Source organism: Plectropomus leopardus, chromosome 16 (assembly GCF_008729295.1).
Source record: "Plectropomus leopardus isolate mb chromosome 16, YSFRI_Pleo_2.0, whole genome shotgun sequence".
NCBI lineage: Eukaryota > Metazoa > Chordata > Actinopteri > Perciformes > Serranidae > Plectropomus > Plectropomus leopardus.
In genome coordinates this window covers 21,684,447-21,708,464 of record NC_056478.1, presented here as the reverse complement: position 1 = coordinate 21,708,464, position 24,018 = coordinate 21,684,447, and the positions used below count along the sequence as shown (strand labels likewise).

The 24,018-nt window shown below is 39.8% G+C and overlaps 1 protein-coding gene across 1 annotated transcript in view; it reads left to right on the top strand.

The window, feature by feature from the left end:
- Positions 1–2,785: 2,785 nt before the first annotated feature.
- Positions 2,786–24,018, top strand: part of LOC121955496 (E3 ubiquitin-protein ligase TRIM9) — a 54,490-nt gene continuing 33,257 nt past the window's right edge. The window contains 1 exon segment of the mRNA XM_042503485.1: positions 2,786–3,643. Within this exon segment, the coding sequence (XP_042359419.1) occupies positions 2,825–3,643 (819 nt within the window). The 5' untranslated portion in view covers positions 2,786–2,824.

Genomic DNA, 24,018 nt, shown 5'->3' with positions numbered 1-24,018 from the left:
CCGCTGGGTATGGTTTTAAACCAAACATTTGATAAAAAATAATCCGATGTAACGTGGAGTGATTCAAGCTAACGTTAACTGCTAGCTTGGCAGAGAAGACGCTTCGCTTGTCTTTTCTTTTTTTTTTTTTTATTCGTAAGTTTTATCCGGAGGAGATGATACCTGTACAAGAAGAGGATTTCAAGCATCTTACAGAGAGGATTACCAAACACGAAAGCCGCAGGACAACGCCTTCAAAGGGGTCAAACATAGCGAGAGTTAGCTACCCAAACTGACAGACGGAACTGAGCAGTGGCGTTCAACATGTTGAGGCGAACAGGTAAGTGTGCATACACCTCATCACCTGTGTTAAACTCTGCTGGAAATTGTGTGATGTGATTTTTGTGGCTTTTGATATGTGCAAGGCAGTTGTTGCACCACCCTTAAAAAACAAACAAACAGAGTACTGTTACTGTTATAACGCGGTGATACTGAACAGATCTGCGCGCGGGGCAGGCTGGTGCAGGGTGGCTCCTCCAACCATCACAGTGGGGAATGTTTTTGTACTTTTAGCATACTGAAGGTGCATGAGAAAGCATACAAATACAGCCTGTTTACCAAAAATGTGCTAGTGGAGGATCCACCGCACCCCATGACAGAGGTCAAGGCTAAGCCTCCTAATGTCCTGAAATCTTAGAAATGTCCTGAAATCCTAGAAAAGTCCAATAATCCTAGAAACGTCCTATAATCACAGAATTATCCTTAAATTCTTGAAATATATATGAGGCTGTAGCAACTGGCCCTTGGCCTCTTTTTAAGCAAAAGTGACCCCAAGCAAAGTAAGTTGAGTATCCCTGCTGTAATGTATGTGTGAAAAGTAACTAAACATGTAACTTAGTTGATAGTCAAATGCTGTAACATTACTTGACTAACATCTGTAAGGGACTAGCACCTTACGTGAGTACTTCCATGTTATGATTTTTTCTACCTCTGCTCCACCACATTTTATTCTTTCTGAGGTAACTTTTGTACTTACTTTAATGATTGTTCTGTTTAGTTGATAGGTGCTTTTGTAGATTCAGTAACACAAACTATAATCTTAAATTAATTATGACGTTTCATATCAAGAATTTCTTGACCCCCAGGGATAATTTCACAAACTGCACTTTTGACATCTAATGGCTGCAGAAAATGTAACCTAAAAATAACCTAAAACAACTGTTCTCATAACTGTCTGTAGTTTGAAGGGGATTGTGCAGTTGGGCATTTGGATAATCTATTTTCTGCTACACATTCAAAAGCCATTGTGACTAATGCATTACTGTCAAAGTGACAATTTAACTCTGGGTTTCATCTCTAGCTATCACACTGTCTTACAGTCATTTGCAGTCCTGCCTTTAATTTTTTATATGAGTGCATGTCCTCAAATGACTGAGACAAGAGGAAACTTAGTTCTCACTTGCAGAAGAGCCTTGATTTGTGGTAAAAAGGTTAAATCTGGCAATGAAAGTAATAACATGTCCTTTCCAAAGTGGGTGTTCACACTTTTTTTAAACACAGAACAGATGTGAATCTCAGGTAATGGGATGCAAATGGGGCTAATAGATGGAAGAGCTGTCTCAGTGGGTGGGATTGGTGCTGCACCCTGAGGGACTGCTGTCTGGTCAATTAAACCTTCAGCTAACACAGAAGGCTAATGTCAAACAACACAAAGGTTACTGGATCGAACTGACTACAAAATCTCCATCCATTCAGAGCACCTGTCCTCTCTGGAGGGATCGAGCATCTTAACATTCTAGTTTTACCATGATGATCATCTATCTCTAACTGACAGGCAGAGCCAATGCAGAGTACCAGGCAGTCACAATAAGTGAATGTCATTAATCATCATGACTAATATTTCTGTCAATGATTGACAGTCATAGCTTCCCTGTTTCCTGCCTTTAGGATGGCTGAGGATAAAATACTTTTTAACGAAAAGAAATTAAGGGAGTTTCCTTTCTTCTTTATCACTGTATTGCTGACCAGAAGAGCTATACAGTGGTTAAGGATATACAGGCCAGGCTTTGTAAAGAGACTTGAAGTGGCAGAAAAGTACAAGCACTGCACCAAAGTATGATTTTGACAGACTTGCTCTTCACTTGATTTCAGTTTACTCCATTATTTTTCTCAACTACATTTCAGGGTTACTTTTACTCCATCATATTTATGTCACTATAATTACTAGTTATTTTTAAAATATTTTTTAGAAATCTGTTCGTAAAATATAATTTTATTTATTTATTTATTATTTAGATCAAACCATCCACAAAATATAAAAAATGACCCTACCTCAACCAGCTATAAACTTGAATTGTTGGTTAGATGTTAATTGATCAAAATGTTAATATTTATAATTATAATAATAATAATAATAATAAAAAATATGAAATATAGAATATGTTTTGAATTTGTATAATGAGTATATTGTTGATACTGGAAGTATACTTAATTAGTAAAGGTGAGGTGAAAAATCGGTAAAGAATAGTAAATTGTAATACAAGATGATTTTAATTAGGCTACAGTAAGACACAAACACACACACACACACACACACAACACACACACACACACACACACACACACACATATATAAAATAAAATAAAAATTCAATCCATGACAGTCAGGACAGTCTGTGGTGTTTCAGAGCCCATAAATTAACTCGATCAATCAACTCAAACCACAGTCCCCGCCCCCTCCGCGCCTGCGCAGAGCCGCTCAGGGAGCTGTCCCTGTCAGTCGGTGCTGGAGTGTTTTCATTGAAGCTGCTTCTCTCCCCCCGGTCCACAGAAACAGACGGGAGCGATGGAGGAAGAGTTAAAATGCCCCGTTTGCGGTTCCCTCTTCAAGGACCCCATCCTGCTGCCGTGCTCCCACAATGTCTGCCTGGCCTGTGCTCGGAACATCACCGTCCAGACCCCGGAGGGAGAGACCCCGGTGCAGAGCCGAGCCTCGGGCAGCTCTGACTACGACTACCTGGACATGGACAAGATGAGTCTGTACAGCGAGACGGACAGCGGATACGGCTCCTACACGCCGTGCCAGCTCAAGTCTCCAAACGGGGTGCGTGTGTTTCCGCCGGCCACCCACCACCGACACTGCTCCCTCACCTGCCCGCTGTGCCATCGGAGCGTCTCCCTGGATGAGCGGGGGCTCCGGGGTTTCCCTCGGAACCGGTTGCTGGAGGCCATCGTGTCGCGGTACCAGCAGAACCGCCGCGCCTCCGCTTCCTCCTCCTCTTCTAATTCTTCCAGTGCGGTGAAGTGCCAGCTGTGCGACCGCAACCCGGTGGACGCGGCGGTGATGTGCGAGCAGTGCGATGTCTACTACTGTAACGCCTGCCAGCAGAGATGCCACCCGTCCCGCGGTCCGCTCGCCAAACACCGCCTGGTGCCGCCGCCGAACCAAGCGGCGGGAGGAGGCGCGGCCGGCGGAGGAGGCAGCGGCGGTCAGCAGCCGCCTGCCACCGCGCGGAAACCGGCGACCTGCATCGATCATGAAGCGGAAAACTTCAGTATGTACTGCTACAGCTGCAAGATTCCAGTGTGTATGAAGTGTCTGGAGGAGGGGAAACACGCCAAACACGACGTCAAAACGCTGGCCATGATGTGGAAACAACACAAGGTAAGCAAACACACACACACACACACACACACACACACACACACACACAATGACAGTAAACCAAACAGGCCTAAATGCCTTTAACAGCCATAATTAGTGGCATTAACAATTAGGCTTGAATCCCAATCCCAATGTTGTATTGTTGTATCTCTCTCTCAAACACACACTCATACACACTGTCAGGGACATTTGTGTGTTTTTAATACACACCTACACACTCAAACACGCTGTTTATGGTCTGATGTGCTCTCACTTGTGTTGCATAGCCTCTGTCAATCTACCATTTTAAACTACTATTTTGTCATTATAGTATATATCAGACATCAATATACATGTTTTCAAACCAGAATCCTTCCTCATCGAAAAATTGATTTTGAATTGTGCTCACTGCTTCGTCATGCTTTAAATTCACAGTAAAGATAGAGGATGCTACAGTCTGAGGCTGAAATGTTAGTCACAGAAAGGTGGAAAAAAAAAACTGCAATTCTGAATTGAGTTTACTGCATGTGGGTCAAATTGTGTAATAAGAAACCTGACTGATTCATCAGGATTCGCACATAAAATAATTACTGTAGGCGTTCAACACTTGGTGTTTGCGTGCAACATGCCTTGATTTGGTCACAGCTTTGTGTTGCTGTTTCATGCATTGCTAGCCCACTGAGTGTGTGATGTCAGTTGTGACTGTTAGTGTGGGAAGACGAGTTTAGTGTAGTTCCTCAGGCAGGATCAGGACAGGAAGAAGACTCATACGCTTTCATTTAAGCTTGAAGAAATATGGGTCCATTTTACATGAGTACTTTAAGTTAAGCAGATTTTTTTTATGCTGGACTTTTCCTTGTAATGGGGCACTTTATGATTGGATTGTGCAATTTACAAAATCTCTGTTTTTCCTCCACCATTGCATATTAAACAAAAAAATGGCCCTAAATCAAATGCTTAATACCTTGCTTAATTATTTTCTCTTCTGTACTGGTTGAGGTTGGCAGATTAAAAAATAGGCTGTTCAGGTTATAAACCTATTGATTTATAAGTGATGTAACGTTTCCCCTTATAGTCTTTACTGTGAATGCTTTGATGATTTTGTAGCCTCAATTTTCCATTAAATGGCTGGACAAAACACTTAAGCATTCTGGTTTACAGATGATCAAAAACTGGACTCGTTTACCTCTAGTGTGCTCAAAGATGAGGTTAGGATGAATTATTTTGTTTGTACTTATTCCAATTTCTTCAATATCATTCAGTACATATGAATTTTGTTGTATAATGTCTGAAAATGTTGAATTGGTTTCATTTGGAAATGTATATGCAGTACTCTGTATTTGGCTTATATTATTTGAAGGGTAGTTACATTTAGGGATGGGACAGTAAATGATTCTATCAAGAGATTTCTGTTAACACTGTTGTTAACGTGGTTAGGTTTAGGCACAAAAACCACTTGGTTATGGTTAGGAAAAGATGTTTACTCTTAAAATACTCGCTTTTTCAGGGCACAGAAAAGCAGCAATGTTTCAATAACAAACAAACAAACAAACAAAAAAAACAAACCACTCTTTGTTGCAATGTCCCCACAGACGGGCTGCTACAAACACCCATGTTTGGAGCCTAAAAAGCCAGTTGAAACCCACTGATGCTTCATGTCAAAACACAATCGGTTTTGTTTTTTGTTGGCCTTGAAAAATTAGTCTTGAGCAGTGTTCTACACTGGTATACAGTTTGGCAGGATGTTCACTAAAAACAGATGTATCTATCTATCTGAGATGCAATAAATTCCTGCATACATTGTTGTTTCTTAACAAAATGTAAGGTTAAGTGATTCCAGTATGGTTTAGTGCAATTTTAAGAGTTAAAGCATATTTTAATGATTATCAGTATAATATTGGAAATTGCAATTATTTGGCCAGCAAGATCAGGGCATGAAATTTTCACATCATCCCATGCTTTGTGACATTCATGACATATGCACACAAAGTATAATTACTTCGTTGTTGAGTTTAAGGGAACACAATTTGGCTGAAACCTGGGGATAACGCCACATTTTGCCATCCAACCTCATCCCTTCTCAACTCTCCCCCTATGCCTGCCAAAAATCCCCCTGCTTGTTTCATTAAAGGATGATTAAAGTGATTTATGAATTAATTCATATTTTAATGACTCTTTCATTAATCTAAAAGTCTGCGGGGGGGTTGGGGTCAACTCAAGTTCAGTCCTCTCAGGTTACAATGTGATCTGACTCTGCTGTTAAAATGTAAAACTTATAAAACTGAAAATTGATTGAATGAGTGGTGATTCGTGTAGCATTTTAACAGTATTTCAACAATATCATTACCATATTAATTACAAGATTCTGTTGGAAAAAAGGCCCCGTGGGCAGAAATCAAAAGGGTTAAAAGAAAATCAATAGTATTGAAGAGGCTGCAGGACCAGTGTTTGATTTTATACAAGCCCATTCTTGAATCAGACTACTTCCTGTGTTTAATACAGCATTTCATAAGGCCATTATCATCATGATCATCACACCCAGACTTCATAAGTGTAAATTAAAAGCCATTTTTGTCTGTCTCCTTCTAAGTGGGTCATTGGGACCAATCTCTCTGTCTGTCGCTCTTGTTTTCTGCGTGATTGGAAGCCTCCAGTCATTTATCTGTCACACGCTTCAGCCTCTTGCGCCTCCTTCTCTGACTTATTGTCATTATTCACCTTCTCTGTACATCTGCCTCCGTTTACCTCTCCATCCCGTATGTATTCTCTCCTCCCCCCTTCGTTTACCCCCCTCTTCCTCCCAACCCTTCCTCCATCCTTCCCTCTATCACCCTGTCCCATAAATGGACCGTGAAAATCCCATCAGAGTACAGGAGTGAGAGGGCGTTGATAAGTAATGAGCAGCGCATGAATAAGAGATGGCCGCCACTTAGTTAATATGGTGTCCTTCATGTTGAGGGAGATCGATGACTGCCGGTCTTTTTTTCTCTCAGTCTGCACTTGAACAGGCTCCAAAGCATCATGTTGCAGAGCTGAAATGGCTGTTGAGTTTTTCAAGTGTCACTCAGTGAGGTCAGCACTGCAGAGCTGACTCTTATTTTGGTGGGCAGCACTCTCTTCCTCATTTTCTTCATTCTGTTTTTAAGTGAGTATTGCAGCATCTTAGTATCCTTCACATTTTTCTCTTTCTATTTTTTCAAAATAAAATGCTGCTTCTTCTGTGCACCAAAAGTTATTTTTTTCAGAAATAAGATATTGGGTATTAAGTGGAAGCTTTCCTGAACAAACAAAAACGGATCTATCAATGCAGAGCATGTTTTCGCTTACAAGATACTAGACAACAAAGATGTTCACATAACAAATACTGATTTACAGTAACACACACTGAGTGATTTTTGGGCCCGAGGCAAAAACGGTCTTGCTTTACTTTTCAACCTATCTTGGAATCTTGGCAGCAGTAGGCGTAGTACTCAAAACTTTTTTTTGTATGAGCAGTTGTTGAGATAGCTGTGAGCAGCAGTAACACAGGCAGAAAAATCCGACTAAGCACTGCACCAGACATTATACAGCTAAAAAAATAATCTTGCCCTCTGATAGACAGAATACGTACATGAATATATATGAATATGTAGCCTTTTACATTTCTTTTCTATTGTTGCTTGGCACTTATTGTCTGATATTTTATGCCAAACAAACTTGAAAACAATGAGTTGTGATAAGCTTATATCAGTTGATTGTATTAGCAGGCGCGAGTAAATTGCATAATCGCTATAACTATAATGATTACATAGCAGCAATGTTGCCAGAATGAAAAGACATTTTCACAACCAAAACAAATTAAAATTATTATTATTTTTTCCAATAGAAGACTCCTTAGTTCACAAAAAAACACATACTTCAAAGACTGCAGACACACATTTATATCCTCCCACCTGAAGTGTTGGGGGTAAGAGAGAAGCTCTTAAATGAGCACTCAAACACCTTGGTCTTCTCTCTAAATTATGTTTAATATATGGTTCTGTAGAGTAATCCTAATTGATCTTGATATGGAGGTAATTGCCTAGCTTTGGCTAATTCCAGATATCCTCCCCCTGTTCTATTCTTATTCTCATATTACACTGCAAATTGTTCCTGATTAAAACTTGAGATTAATTTTTGTAAGTAAAACCAATTAACTATTTGGTCAGTTGGTAAAATTGGAGATTTTTTAAAATCTCACATTCTGGATAGTTCTTTTAAAGGAATAATTCTCTGCTGTTAGAGTTTTAAGACCCTTCCAGGCCACTGTAGTGGGGTGATTGCTTGGCATTTTTCATGTTATAGGCTAAATGTTGTCTTTAGATGTAAATAATATTCATCAACTATGGTTTGCTTATGCACTGATATCATGATGTTGTACTGCTAATTCACATTGAGGAATGGCTGCCATGATTCAACAAAGGATGGTTTTGTATTTGGTTTATGTGCACGTGTTTGTGTAACATGGGGTTGTTGACTGTGTAATGCTATGTTAAATTCCTTACATTAGTGTGTGTTTGTGTTTTTGCATATGCATTTATAGTTAAGCTATGTATGTTTCTGCAAACTTTTGCAGCATTTTTGAACATATGTATGAGTGTTTGTTTTTTGCTTTATGAATCCTTTTGATAATTAACTAATGCACTGTGATATCAAGGAGAGACCATTGGATCATCCTTGTATTTGTTATAAACCAAACACTAAGTGCATTATTGAGTAGCCTGGGGTGACTTTCCCCTCTGACACACACACACACACACACACACACACACACACACACACACACACACCACTCTCGGAAGGCATAAATAAGCATAAGTGAAGCGGATGAACTATGAACTTTTGCTGAGGAAATGCAGAGTAAGACACACTGATCCAGTTTCCTCTGATCAGTCAAGCAGAAAACACATAGCCTATACACACATATGTGTGTCCACACGTGTGTGTATGTGTGACCTAGCTCAGTTCAGTTAAGAACAGCTAGCTCTGGCACTGCTGTGAGTTAAATATTAAAAACCACAAATGCAGAGTTGCTGGGTGCCTTGCTGTGTGTTTGCACTGGCATCTTAAGACCATTTTAGATTTTAAATGGGAGCGAATTAACTTTTTTCTCATTTTAACACTTGTCTTAAAGCATTTATGGTGGACAGCAATGCTATTTGTGAACTGAAGCTGGTAATTGATGTTTTGTTCCATTAACATGTCAAAGAAAATTAACCTAAAGTATCAATTAGTGTTTCTTGGAATCACTAATTGCACTAATCTTTTAAGGTATGAACAATGCCCCAAACAGCACTCACTTCCTTACAGCTTAGGGATGAAACAGTTACTGGTTTCATAATAAACCACAATAAAATTCCTGTTAATTAGTGTTAAGGAGCTTTCACACCACTGCACGGTAATTCCCTGCCTCCAGAATTTTAAATGAGATAAAGACAGCAGAGGGGAAACAGTTTTGAAGTATGAAGTGGTCGCTGCCCATGTACTCGTGCACAGTTTTTGCTCTTCCCTCGTGAGTTCACCTTGTTGAACTTTTGCCGGTTGCCACCTGGGTTTGGCCAGTCAAATAGGAAAGGAAGCAACAGTGCAGCTAAAAGCTAGCCTGTTCCTCTGCCAGTGTTCACCTGAGCACTTGCCTAGCATCACAGCCGCGGACTATGGTGGCAGCAGCCGCTTTTAAAAATGATTTATATTTTGGGGAAACGCTCTTGCAGGCAGGCAGTCGCCAGGGTTGTTACCACACTGGGGTGCAGAAGAAATTTTAAATGGCATGATAACTGTCATATATTACTGTGTTTTGTATACTTACCAACATCAACCAAAGTCTGCAAAAGCCTCCGAGACACAAGTGCAGCATATTACATGGGTTTGTTGTGCGTCAATGAAAACATGGCAGAAGGCAGAGACAGCCCTGCAGAGATTGTTAAGCCTCATTTGTTTACAGAGTGGGCGTGCAGCAGGCAAACCTATTGATGCTACTGGTCCCTTGTCCTCATCTGCTGTGACACAGACACTAGAGCATGCTTTTCAAGGACAGGCTGCTTATTCACCAATGTGAAATAAAACGTGGTTGAACTATTTCATTGTGTGTATCAGTACTTTTTGAAGATTTCAGCATATAGCACTGGGACTGAGACATCCCCAGAGGTATGGTGCACACTGACTTCTCATAAACACCTTTCACATCTCCCTCCTGGAAATAACACCTTTACTTTGGCTGATTAAACAATATGTGAGTCAACATATCTGCCTCTCCTGTTGGCAAGTGTAGGCTTTGTGTCTTTCTGCATGTTAGCAGATAAGACTTAATCAAAATAAATCCCCTTTTTCTCAAGATGTTAGTCTATCTTTTCCTTTGCCCTTTTAAAAAATGTATGCACCTCAAAGATTGGACCATTAGAGTGAGGAATGATGTGGGATCTGTATACAGCACCAAAATTTAATTGCTCCCTCGGTATTTTGAGTTGCACCGACAGGAGGCCACTTAGAAACATGTCTCTCCTTTCACTCCCTGCTGTCACCTGGATTATCTTCATGTTGTTCTGCTGGGATTTGTGCTCAACTTTCTGAACATTTTCAGTGAACTGTTATTGTCTGCTGCTTTAGACTGCAAAACAAAGCTGCTGCTCTCATTTCCAAAACATGAGTTGACATTCAACTTCCCATATTGTTCCTTCCACATGCTTCAAGTCTGTTAACACCTCAGGTACCTATTGATGATCATGTTTCATTTCCTTTGATTGCTTTAGGTTTTTTGAATAATTTATCCTTCATACAGTATATGGGATCATTCTGCTCCGATACTGACTTGTAAAAGATGGTAACACGTCTTCTTTCTGGTTTATTTCAGTCCACAAATTTTATTGTAGTCGTTATGACTTGGAAAAGAAAGTACTCACTGCAGCAGGCACAGTGAAAGTTAAATTTAATGGTCAAACAGTTTGCTTTCACTTGCCTCTTGCCTCCCTCATTCATTGATCTGATCAGATGTGACTGGATTGGAAGGTCAGTTATCATCCCATGACTTAAATTCCTCAAACTGCCTCTGAGTGAAAAAATGACTCATGATGAGTTCAGCCTTCACTAAGTTCACAGACCTGCTAAAACATCCAAACTTAGAGAGGGGACACACAATAATAAAAAGATTTTTTTTTTTTTTTTACAATTTTGGTTTATAAGACACAAAAGCCATGAAGTGTTGAAGCAAACATAATTATATTTTCTGCCAACATATATACCATTGCCCAATGCCAACACAGTAGTTTGCTGGTTTGTCAGCTGCTGGTCTCACTTGATGTTCAAGATAATTTATGGACTTAAATCTCACAGTAGAAGTTGAGCTCACAATTGCATTTTTGGACTCTGTTAGGTTACTAGTCCACTGGTCAAGAATATAATTTCATGTCAGTTGGTGCACTCTCAGATTTTTAAATAATTTATATATACAATAAGATTTGTCAGCAAGTTCACTGAAATTTCATCTCACGTGTTCAAGACAGATGTCCAGTAAAGATGGAGGCGTTAAGATACCATGTAAGTGACAAATTAGCACTAAATATCTTAAAGGACTTAACTTTTTAATGCGGAACAACCAAGAGTGTGTGGTAGTGAGGACACCAGTTGGTCAGTGGGTAGATGATGTCGATTTATTCTCTTATAGTAGCATGAGTCACAACTGCCATCAGCACAGTTTGGGTGGCAGAAAGGCTGGTTTGTACCAACTATTGTTTATACTGGGAAACACCAGATTCACTGACTTGAGATCAATGACACATTTTTGCCATCAGTCATGAGGAAAGAAAATAAATGATCATGACAAAGATAACACTGTATGTCCCGTTTCCACAGTAGCATTTACACATGTGGTATTTTAGATATGAATCATTTACATTTGCGTGTGTTTCTCCAGTGTATACAATGAAATCAGATTTAGTTTCCAGGCGCAAGAGTTGTCGCTTCCTCTCGTGTTACATCATTTAATATTGACAGTAAACATTTAGTCTCGCTTGTTTCCTGTCCACCGAGACCCTGACAAAACATTTTGACAAGCATGTTACTGTCTGAGCTGCCTGCTGCCTGTTTGTTGTGATCTGTGATGTGATTTATTTCTGCACAGCAAGCTTTTATGTGGATCACAAACTCACTGTTTATAGCTGAATATTGGCTAGATCTATAATACATCTATGTATTTGAGCACCACAGAATCACATTGTTTCAATACATGAGTGGGAAGAGAGTAGTATTTCTGATTAGCCTGAGAGTTGTGAATCCACTCATGCTTTTTTCTTTTTTAAGACACAGTAGGAGGAAGGCTGTGATATAAAAGCAGCTTTTGATCTCAGTCAGACTACAGGTCAGAAAGCGAGTTTGGAAAATGACTCATGCTACAGTAATAACCATCCCCATCAGCTGCTATCTCCTACAGATAGAGTTTATCATTCTCATTTTATGCTACAGTCTGTTTGAGTTTTAATGATGACTTGTACATATTAGACAAACCTCATGTCATATCTTAATAAGCACACTAGATGAAAACACTGTACCTATTTCGTGTAACGTGGAGCATCTGATATCTAATATGTTCTTTGAAATTGAATTCAGAGCCTCAGGCTGCATTACAAGAAATTACTACAATTTTATCAGCAAAAATAGGTGCTTTCATCTCTCCGAGACGCTGTTACCGAGGTAATTTAGTGCGAGTGCTCAACTGCGCCGACTGGCTGTGCCTGACTAACCTCATTCCAGATGGCAGCTCGCCGACCATGACAGGTCAGGCTTACTCGCCTGTTACCTCAGGCCCAGCAACACACACAGAAACACACACTAATATCTAGCCCAGTACTTATGAGGACATTGTTTTGACTTTCAGTCTCAGGCCAATAAATGCTTTTGTCCTACTTCCATTTATCAGCCTATCAAAGTCTCTTATTAGGTTCAAACATGAATGCGGAATACATTTTCTTCTTTCAGAGTATTCAGTAACTGTTTGAAACAGAGGATTTTTTTGATTTGAGAAGGGCAGAGGGGGTTTGGAGTCAGAAAGGAGTGAGCTTATTAAATCTCTATAGACCATTCGTCATCTCTGCATGAAACTGTTGGCTTGAAGCTACATTAGGCTCTACTATAATAACACATCTGAATCTCAAACCGTACTTTCCAAGCCCCCAGGAACAGTGGCAGGCTTTGAAGCCAATTTGACACAGTGTCCAAATATGGAAATACAACTTTCGGGACCATCATGAGATGCAATTTGCCCCCAAAAGACTATTTCACCTTATACATGCATTGTAAAAGAGACATCTGTAAATCAGTGGATACATTTTTTTGAAAATCACAACCGCTGTGAAATGACTAGTGAGATTTTATACATTTGATCCTAGCACATCTTTAAAGTCTAGTTTGAGCCTGATGATTAAATCATTCTTATTCCCTGTAAGTTAGCAGAGCGCTTAAGCAGAAGTTAATCGCTTGTTTGGTGAAAGTTGGACCCTCAGGGGGCGTAAGTCTAAAGTGTGCTTGCGCTATACATCAGATGGGCATCCAGAGAAGGCTCTCATCACATAACCCCCTTTTTCAGCATTTACAGAAGATGTTGAATCATATTTCCAAATCTCTACTTTAAACAAAGTGGTTTAAATTAATAACACAAGCTGAAGAATTGCTGTCTATTTGGTTGCACTAACAATAAATCCAAAAACACTGATCTTTAAATTATTTTCCCCCCATGCCTTAAAGTAGATAGAAGATAACAGGTAAAGCTTTGGCTCCAAGCCATAGACTAGACCGGCATTGTGTCATTGCCAATTCTGTGTCCCTTTTGGGGGAAGGAAATGTGCTGTAGGAGAGAAAGAGGAAAATGGTGAAAAATGATGTAGAGTGTAGCCAAGACTTCCACACAAAGATTTGAAGCACAAAATATTCATGAGCATTCACTGTCTGTGTGGTATATTGCTGAGCGATGCCGGTGACAGTTGCATGATATTTTTCGATGTCCCTGCATGTGCCGGTCTGTTTGGCCCCACGCTGTGGAAGATCTGGGGAATTTTGTACAGCGGAAATTGAGCTTATTTGGCCTCTTGCATCAGTTCATTGGAATGAAACGGGCCCCGCCTCCAACGTTGTATTCAGTTTTCTTTAAACATCCATGGCAAGTCGATTTGTGCTGCGGGTAACCTAGGCACTATGTTTTGACAAGGAAAAGGAATGCATGGAATGATAAAGACAATGTTGTATCAGTGTCGATACTTTAATTTAAAAAAATCGTTTATCACTTGTTAGACAATGTCTTAGAAGTTTCATGCTAGAGAGGTGGAGTGCTCTTGTAAGAGGATGTAGGATGTAAAACCTAATTTTAATTCTAACCTTAATCCTAAAAACCAAGTCTTAACCCTAAAATAAATGGTTAACCTTGTGGTGACCGGATTTATGTCCCCACATGGGAGCTCAGTCCCTATAATATGACTGTGTTAACAGATTTTCGTCCTCACAATGTCATGAGTACATAGAGTGCGCGCGCACACACACACACACACACACACACACACACACACACACACACACACACACCCTGGCACACAGTAACTCAAGGCTGTGCTTCTGGACTTGTGCATTGAATGTAGGTTAATGCACACTCTACTACACTTCCTCTCTTCTGGCTGCAACACAGCAGGCATGCTCTGCAGAAAAGCTGTGTGTTTGTAACTGTAGTTAACCCAGTATTATGGTACTGTGTGTGTGTGTGTGTGTGTGTGTGTGTGTGTGTGTGTGTGTGTGTATGTATGTGTGTATGTGAGTGTCTGTGAGTGATCTATTTTTGGTAACAAAACCAGTGTTGAAGCCAGACCTGTGAGGAGAGAGTGGCCATCCTATAGTGGAACAATGAGCATTGTTACCATGGTTACAAGCAACTGCTCATTCATTAGGAAGACCAATAAATTAAACAGCAGATTATATGTTTATACATGAGTCTTATGCCAGCTTCTATGCATTTGTCAGCTTCTGTAACATTTGCTGCGTGGAGTGTGGAGCAGTGAAGAGTCTGTTAGCATTTTGAAATCTTAACGCAGAAACATCTACAGTGTCCCATGATAGTCTGTAATAGATTTATCATCTTCAACAAACATAATTTGCACTTGTTTTATGACAATTATGCCCTTGGCAATCCACCTACCCTCTGCATTTATTAATATGTAAGATGTCCTGATCAATTATTGATTAGAGGAGCTGTTCTTTGCTCTGCAGCACTTTTGTTGCCTTGGCGCTCTCTCCTCAAAAGCTAACTCCCACGAGGAACAGTCAGGGTGATAAAACGAGGCTTCCTCCTTCCTCCTGGAGCCCATTCAGGCAGTTCTGGCTGTAGCCACTGATCCATGCTACGGTTTATCTAAGACGACTGGGGAGGAATCTATTTCTCAGGAGAGGATGTGACAGTGTTGTGCTCTGGTGGGGTGACAAACTGTGAAGGGGCTCATCATAGTGAGCAGAAGTTGAAGCATTTGAAGTCGCTTTGTCTCTCTTTGCAGGGACTTGCTTTTTGATTTATTGATAAATAAAGGAACATAAAGTTGAACTTGAGCTTCACATTATACAGTGATGTATTAGTAATGTATGTGACGGTTCATAACAGTCAGGCAGTTTTGAAGTTTACCAGTATGTAACAGATGCTCACTCATGGAGATGAAGCCGGCTTTTGCACAGCTGCACCGGATATATTTAAGTGCTGAACCTCAGCTTTAAATATTGATGGTTTACATATAGATGGTTAAAAGGCTTCAAGTAGTAGTTTTAATAGTATCAAGGCTTTCTGCTCTGTATGGAGAATAACTTCTGCTCCACATGTTGTTTTTTTGGGTTAGCGACACTTGCACAACTCAAGTTGCTTTTTTTTTTAGTTATGCTGGCGGTGCAAATGTTGGTCTGTATGTCGGAATGTCAAATATGGTTATTTGTAAAACAAATAACACAAAGAAATGTACATCATGTATCTGCTGTTACTCCTACATGCTATTCCTGTCCCAGTCAAATCACCATGTGAACATCATATTACACTAAAAGCACATTGTTTTTGTTGTTGTTGGAGTTTTTATATTTTCTCTCGACATTGCAGAAAAGTATGCCAGATGCCCATTTCGTGCCTGTAGACATGCTCTTCTTGCTCTGAACATCAAGCAGGACCTGTGTTTTATCTGCAGACAAAGCGTTTACAATGATCTTTTCTCTTTGCATTTTTGCGACACAGTTGAAACTGATCTAGTATCTGCTATGTCTTGCAATAGCAGCAGAGGCTATTTAAACATGTCGCTGAATCATCACTGAATGTTGATGATGAATAATGGTGACGAAGCCAATCTGATGTCACCGCAAACCCCTTGGAGGTGGTTGGGCATGCTTTGGCACAACTCCGGAGATGTGGCACAACTTGGCATAATTCAGTGTGCTCTAACTAGAAATGGAAACTCAAATCCTCACTGCATGGTTTGACTTGGTGTGGTATATTTAGGTAAATGTGACATAGGCAAGTACAGTATATTGTATTAGCCTTGAAATGGCTGTGTACCAGAGCAGCAGAGGATTGGGAGGCTGGGCGATGGTGGATGAGAGGATGAAGAGAAGTAAGGGGAAAGGAGATTGAATTTGACCTCCACCAGATGTGAAACACTAATACTGTAACACAGCTGGCTGACTAGACTCAGGGAGGGAAAGACTGGTTGTTCCGGTGGAGTACAGTTACTATATACAGTATAAAGTTATGTTTTAATTATATATATTTCAGTTTGTATAGCAATTACAGCTTTGGCAGCACAAGCACAGATGTGGTTGTTGGGCGAATTAGATTAGACAATTGTTGATTTTGTTAAAGGCTTTTATTCAAAAATAGTTCTGGTACAATCATTGTAGATTACCTATGATTACTGATTTTCCCTGTCTCTGCAGGGTACTAAGAGGTGCAAACAATGATACACAGACTTGTGTTTTGAGCCTTTTTCTGCATTTTTACCAGTACATGAGGATATGATCAGGCCCCTTTCAAAGGCATATTGATGTTCTTCATGGTTTATCATGTAAATTAGAAAATTTAAATGTGAACAACATGAAAAAATAAGATTTTTACACATAGATATAGTGAAGATGATTGCCAAACACAGAACTGTGAGTGTTCACCATGACACAGTGGAGAGCGGAGATTGTGGAGGCAACTGCATCTTCTGTGATATATTTGGAACTGGATCTCAGTTGTAGCCAAGTTCACCGTGCAATCTGCCACTGATTCTTTTTGCATCTTCATGTGATAATATTTTTTCTCTTGCCCTGGGCAGTGGATCTTCAAGGACCAGAGCAGCATGTTAACCAAATTTGCTATTAGGTTTAATGAGCTTTATGCTTCTGTGTAAGGAAGTCAGTTTTCTTCAGTGAAAAGTGGATTCATTCTAGGCTGCTCTCTTCATCACAAAATTGTCAGTGTGCCATTGTGCAGAGCTTTGTAAGGGAAGGAGGTGATTAGAGTGAGCAGTTCCTGCCACACTCACTAAGTAATGCACTATTGATTCACAAAACCCTATGTAGTACTTATTTGGGAGATGGTCAGGTTTAGAGATGTTGAAAATATCAGAACCAAGAGAAAGAAAGTAAGGGTTGAGGGTCAACAGAGATAGAGGAGGACCCAAAGGTTTATAAATGCAAATGAGAAGAAATAAAGGGGGCGGTGGGAGGTAAACGAGCCCCTCGTCTGCCTGCTCCTCTCCCTGTCCCCTGGGCATAATTCTGACAAGGTCAACACCACCATCAACCATTTCCCGGCTGACAGCCAAACACATAAGAGCTGCCTATTGTTCTCCAGTGGGTCACAGTAACCCACATCCTCCTCAAGAGATTACTCAGCACCATGGTCTCTCTACAGCATTAACAAAGATTCCAAAAGTGACTGAACACAAGTTAACTTTTATAGCAAAGAGTCTTTTTGAGAGAGTGTATGCATACGCATTTAAAACTTGAACATGATCTCTAATTGGTGATCTAGTAAAGTTACATTAGTGATTTGAAAATTTTTCCACATGATTTACTCAAAGTCATTAATCAAAATCTTGTCTGATGGTTGAAAACTGATCTCAGCCTGGGTAAAAAATACGACCATTTGACTTTATTCTGTTCAATGATTAACTGTCTATGCATGTCCCTTTACTGACAGAAGTTTCAGAATCTCGTCACGTCTCCAGCTCAGCATTTTTGTTGCCATCTTTATGTAAATAACCCTTCTTCTTCAGGTTCTCTGTGAGCCTCAGTCATCATGCCCACTCACTTGCTGTGAATTCTCTGGACAATTACCTGCTCAATTTACACATGGGTTCAATCGGATATTACACTGACTTTCAGCTAACAAACTCGCAAGACAAATTCTGTTTCGATCGAACTGAACTGAACCTCAGGGTAATGTCTGGAAAATTCATGTTTGCAGTTCTTGCGTGAAAGGGGCTCTACAGTATAAATAGATCTGGTTAAGAGGTTCTCGGGCTCATTCTGTTAAAATATCTGCAGTGGCACTGTTAAGTCAACAGTCTGGTCACATCTGATAAAAGTCTTCCTCGAACACGCATAACACATTGTTCATCATTCAGCATTCAGTTGATCATTCAGTTGATTCAGCCTTCATTGGTGCTGACAACAGCAGGACCCATACAATGGCAAAAAAACATAAGTGAGTTCTTCATAAATGCATTTGTTCACAAGTGCAACTGTGCGAACAATGCGTTTTGCCACAGGCTTCATCAGGCACATGAAAAAAATGAAAAAATGAAATCCAACTGTGTTAGTTTACCTAATATATGTATTATATTTCCTATGGTATCTATTTTACACGGTTTTTGTTTTTTTCTGAGATACTCTGCTTCTCATAGTGTGGTGTCAAAACCAGCCATGGCTGTATCTTATTAATTTCACATGGATGTTTTTTGTCGTCTTGGACAAATATTCACAAAGTCACTTTAAAGAACAAGACAGGAAGTTTACTTTTTCAATAAGTAACCAAAATTATAACCCCTTGACCAAAGAGTTTTGGTTGCCTGAAGCTAATTTCGAGAAGCAGGAAGTGACCCCCGGGGTCTAGCGTATATGCTTTATTCACCACAGCCTCCTGCTATGAATTGTATGGTAGAGGCATGTGACACTTCACGAACCGAAAGTACATTATTCATGGAAGACAGAGATGTTATTGTGGTGCTGTGATGTAGTCTACATTACCACACAACAAAACGTAGGATCGCGGTCATAGACTGTTTACAGTCTGGGATCTTTTTGCTGAATATTTGATTTATTGCCCTCTTCAAACCCTTAACATCACATCCATTTTTGTTGGTTTGAAGGCTAATGAGATCATGATCATCATCATCGTCCTTTACAGTAAACAATAAAGCTACTGTCATTAATAAATGCATGCTGTCAGTTGCCATCTAACAATAATAGCAATCATTTTTATATTGCAACACTGAGTTTGTTTTTGAGGGAGTATGTCTCAGATCAGAAGTCACTCTCGTGAAGTTTAAACACTCTTCCTCTTCTCCAGTTAGCTGCCTTTTTATTACTATAAGCAGTTCACCTCCTGAATCAGATTTACGGCCTCCTCCCCTGCATACTGCAGTTTGCTGAGCTGAAACACATCAGTGAACCAACACAGCTGTGCCTCCACGAATGTCACTGGTCTCTCTGAATGTCAGAGACCGAATAAATGGTCCTCCATCGCTCCTATAATAAGATAATGAGATAATAGCACTTGTCTGTGAAAGGAGTGCTGAAGGGTGCTGACAGTGGGGAAAAAGAAAAATGACACTCGTTTAGAGAAGTAATAAAAGCTGAAAAAGGTCAAGGAGAGGAGAACAAAAGAGACAAAGGAAGGAAGAAATTGTTTTTTCTGAATGTATAGTTCAGTTCTGCAGGTGCGTCGAGCCTCACTGAGATGAATCCTATTTCTGATCTTCCCTTGTTGTTTTTCACTTTCAATTTCATTTTCCTCTGCATGATTTTCTCATGTTTCTCTGTTTCTCTTTTGTTCCAAATCTCTTCAGAGGCTCACTTCCTGCAGGGCAGACTTGTCACATTTCAACACTGTTACACACAGTTTTACTGGGCTCTACTGTAGGTTGACGCATCGTGACTGTAGCCAAATTTAGACCTGAATAATGGGATGACAGTGTATTCAGGCTTAGTATGAAGAGGTGTTTCATGAACTGGCATTTTAAAACCTTTAAATATTGATTCTTACAAAAAGATTTTCACATTTTTTTCTTTTTTTGAGGGCTTTTTTTTTTTTTTTAGAAGGAATCAGCTGAGAATGTTTTTTTTTCAATAAAAGTAAATGTCAATCACCCCAAAAAAGGCACAATTTGCAACATGACCTCCTAGTTTGTGTTACCCAAAGACAGACTAAAGAAACAACAACAAAAAGCCATAAGTTGGTTATAGGAGTAAAAAACCCATTTAGGGATAATTTGACAGCTCTTCAGTTTTAACAAATAAACAAGTCAAAAGCTTCAATCTGATGATATCTGACTGCATTGTGGTCAGTACTGTGATCTATTTTACCAGCTGCTTAATTGCAGCTTGTTAATTTAAGCACATGAGCAATTGGTGAAGACACTGTAGCGGGATGGTCTGAATATCTGTTAAGCAGTTATACTAAGCTATTCGTAAAGTATCTAACAATAGGTTATGTGTTTCTAAACAGATACTTCATCAATCCTGAATTTAGGCAGCAGTAGCTTACACAGACACACAAGGGAATAAAGAATAAAACAAAAACACACAGCAGTGAAATGATAGTCCAGTCCCAGGGCTGATACAGAGAGCTCTTACTACAGTAGATATGCCTATGATGGTAGTGCGGTTCTGTAGTAGCACATGGCAATAGTAAGGTATAGTATACAGTTAAGATAAGAAAAACACAGCAAATGTTGAGGCTGAAGCAAAAGGTAACTGTCATATTCATCACTAGTTTATGTGACATGTTTGTAAGTCCAGTGTTTAGGACACATTAGCCAGGTTTTGTGTAAAAATGCAAAGCTGGTGTAAAGAAGGGATTTTGTAGTGGCCCTATAGCACAATGTCTGTGTGAAAAGGACTACAGACTACTGCAGCAGGGTTTCCAAAATAACACCAGAGGAGAGTATAAAGATGAGGTCAAATGAACAAATAAATGAATGAGTGAGTTCGTAAGCAAATGTGGCGCAGTGTTTAGTTGTGCCGCCCTACAGTTAAAAGCTGCTTGTTGTTCCAGACGGGTTAAGTGTATTTCCTATAAGGCATAGATTTGAGTGTCTCGGTGGTAGCTATGGAAACATTAAGATAAATGGATACCATGTTCACCTCCAGACTCCAGTCTGGGGTTGGCTTTAGGTAACAAAAACATTTTGGTTAAGGTTAATGAAAAGACTGTGGTTTGTGTTAATATCTAATCTCTCTTTTTAACAGAATGCTTTGAGTGCTTAAACTTCAGCATAATAATGTTAATCATGTTTTAGTTGCGAAGAGAAGACAATGTATTTCAGGAGCAGATATTTTGGCAGAAAGGGCATGAAATATGTTGTTATCAACATTTTTGTTAAAAAAATGTGTTCCAGATGTTGTTATATTTCCTTCCTCACATATTTGCAAATGCAGATTAGTAATATGGCTGTTGTATTCTGTTTTTGTCGTTTGTATTGGTTTTTTTTAACAATGTTAAAGCTTCTTTTTTGTCCAGTTCTCTCTTGGAAAAGAGACTTAAATGTCAGTTAGACTTTACCTGGTTAGATAACGAAAAGAGAAAAGTGTGGCCTCTCTGACAAATCCCCTCATTGCCTGCCTTCCACACAATGCTTGCTGAGATAGACTCCAGCTCTCCATCGCTCTGAAAAAGAACTAATTGCTGAAGAAAATCAATGAATGAATGAAAGAGGTCCACTATGGTGAATGAAGGAGCAGACAGGCAGTCAGGCAGGTGGGTGGATGTATAGCTCAGAACTTTGACCTGATGATCAGTGCTGTAGCTAAATGAATGTAGAACCAGACAGAACAAATGAGAGGGGAGGAGATGTGCCAGGACAGCCCGTGTATGGCACATCCGTCATCCCCTTGTTAGCATCTTGGCATGCAAACACACACACTCACTCTCACAGGCCAGACAGCTTGCTGGGCCAGATGGCCTCTTGGTGAGGAGCAGTGAGAAGCACCACAGAAGGGGTTGGGTTGATTCGTGAACCATGACCTCCACACGTCCCTCCTCCTGACTCCGGACAGCACGTGCATGGAAGAGGGATGGACAGGGATAAGATCAGCGTGTGTCTGTGTGTGGTGTGGGGGTGGAGTGGTTATTGTGGAGATGTGGAGAGGGGATTATGCAGTGCATTGTATGTGTGCACTGGGAGATTTACTTGCAAACATAAGTAAAGGAAGAGTGACAGGGAGGTAATGTTTGCTGATCGATGCTGATATATGTTAAATTGATCATTTTCTACATCAATTTTCTACATTGTGTATAATGCTAAATCATTTACAGAATCCTATTTTTTAATGGTTATATAGATATATGAAAAATATTTGTTTTATTGACATGTGACATCCCAGTCAAAAAATGTAGGCATGGAACATTTCTGCAAACCATGGATAGGTTACATTTGCATGTAGGTGTTATGCGTGTGCTCCTAGTGCCATGCCAGCCTCCCTTGGTGGTTAGGGATAGGGACTATTTCAAAAAAAGGTGTTTAAAAAAATGTAAGCAATGAGGAGAGACTTCAAATTTATTTAAAATTAAGTCACACCCCAGTCACCCCCTCCTATTAAAAAAAATAAAGTACAGTCCCACAATACTGGCATGGAAGCTAAGCGATGTCCTGCTTTGGATGGGGCCACAGAAAAAAAACATACTTAAGCCACCTAAAAAAATCAATATCAGTTTAAGGGTACACTATATTTGAATATGTGCTCCTCTAGTAGCTGTAGACCAGTAACTCTGCTGTTCAGTGGATTCAGATCTTCTCAGTGTAGTCTGATATTTGATAAAACAGCTTCAAATCTCTGTCAGTAAGGGTTTTAGGTGAAGTGGTGTAACCATAGCGTAGGCTACACTTAAACTGATATTGATTTTTTTAGCTGAAAACTATCGATAAAGTCAAGTTTGTTCAGCGCTGTTTGATTATATGTACATGATGTTGCGCTTTTCTACCCCGAAATTATTGTAAATAAACAGTTATGATTTTAATGGGGTCTATATAATAGCCTGTTTGAATGATATAGGTTTGTTGCAACTAGCTGATAGGAGACATATTTCCACCTGCTGTTGCGTAGTAAGACTTACATCCATCAGTATTCTTCTGTTGGTACTTCCGTCGATTCTCCCCGATGCATGTATACTGGGACAAGGAAATAGTCCAGTTAAATGGCCAAATCGAGCTTTAACCGTAGCTCTGCTAAACTGCATGTAAACCTATTGACTGAAGAGTTACTACAAAACACCCACAACTGGAGCCTTTAAACCCACTGGAAACACATCGAGGGGTCACTACGAAACACCCATGATTGAAGCTGAAAAAGCCGCTAGAAACACACTGATGAGTCACTACAAAACACCCACGATTGGATCCTGAAAAGCCAGTGGAATAGCAACTACTCTCTTAAACACAAACCACGCAAAAAACATCCAAAAACATTCAACAACTGAAGCCAAAGGGCTTTTACAAAGTACAGAAAAGAAACAGACATTGATTTATTATTTTGATTCCCATTAAACAATAAAAACAGTGCCTGACATCTAATCATCATGTCTTAAATTGAGTGCCACTTAACCATTAATGAATAAAGTGTTGGTGATGACAGAATCATTTTTTATTCTTTATTTTTATTATTATATTATAGATTTAAGACAGAAGACTGGTTGCTGGTTTCTCTGGTATGATGCATGTGGCTAATGTTTTTAAAAGTCACATGTATGAGTCGAATCGGCACATTGATCACACTTTGCTCTTAGCAAATACAGCTGTTATTTACTGTAAGATTTGGAGCAACGAAAAGGGAGGTCTGCCCAATTCATATTGCTGTCTGGCCTTGTGTGTGTGTGTATGTTCAGAGAAAGAGGAGCAGGTGGGAAATGTGGGTGTGGCAACAGTGGAGCAGATTCATCACAGGCTGGCATGTGTGTAACAGTGTGTGGGTTTCCTTTGTCCTGTCTTTTCTTATTTACCAGTGACTGATGCACACACACACACACACACACGCACATATACACACACAGTCCAAGCACAGTTGCATAATTTATTTTATCTATTAACTTTAATTTTGAAGCGGTTTATTTGTATTGGACTTTAAAGACCTTTAAAATGAGGTTTTTTAAATATGCAGAGAAGGACCACTGAGGT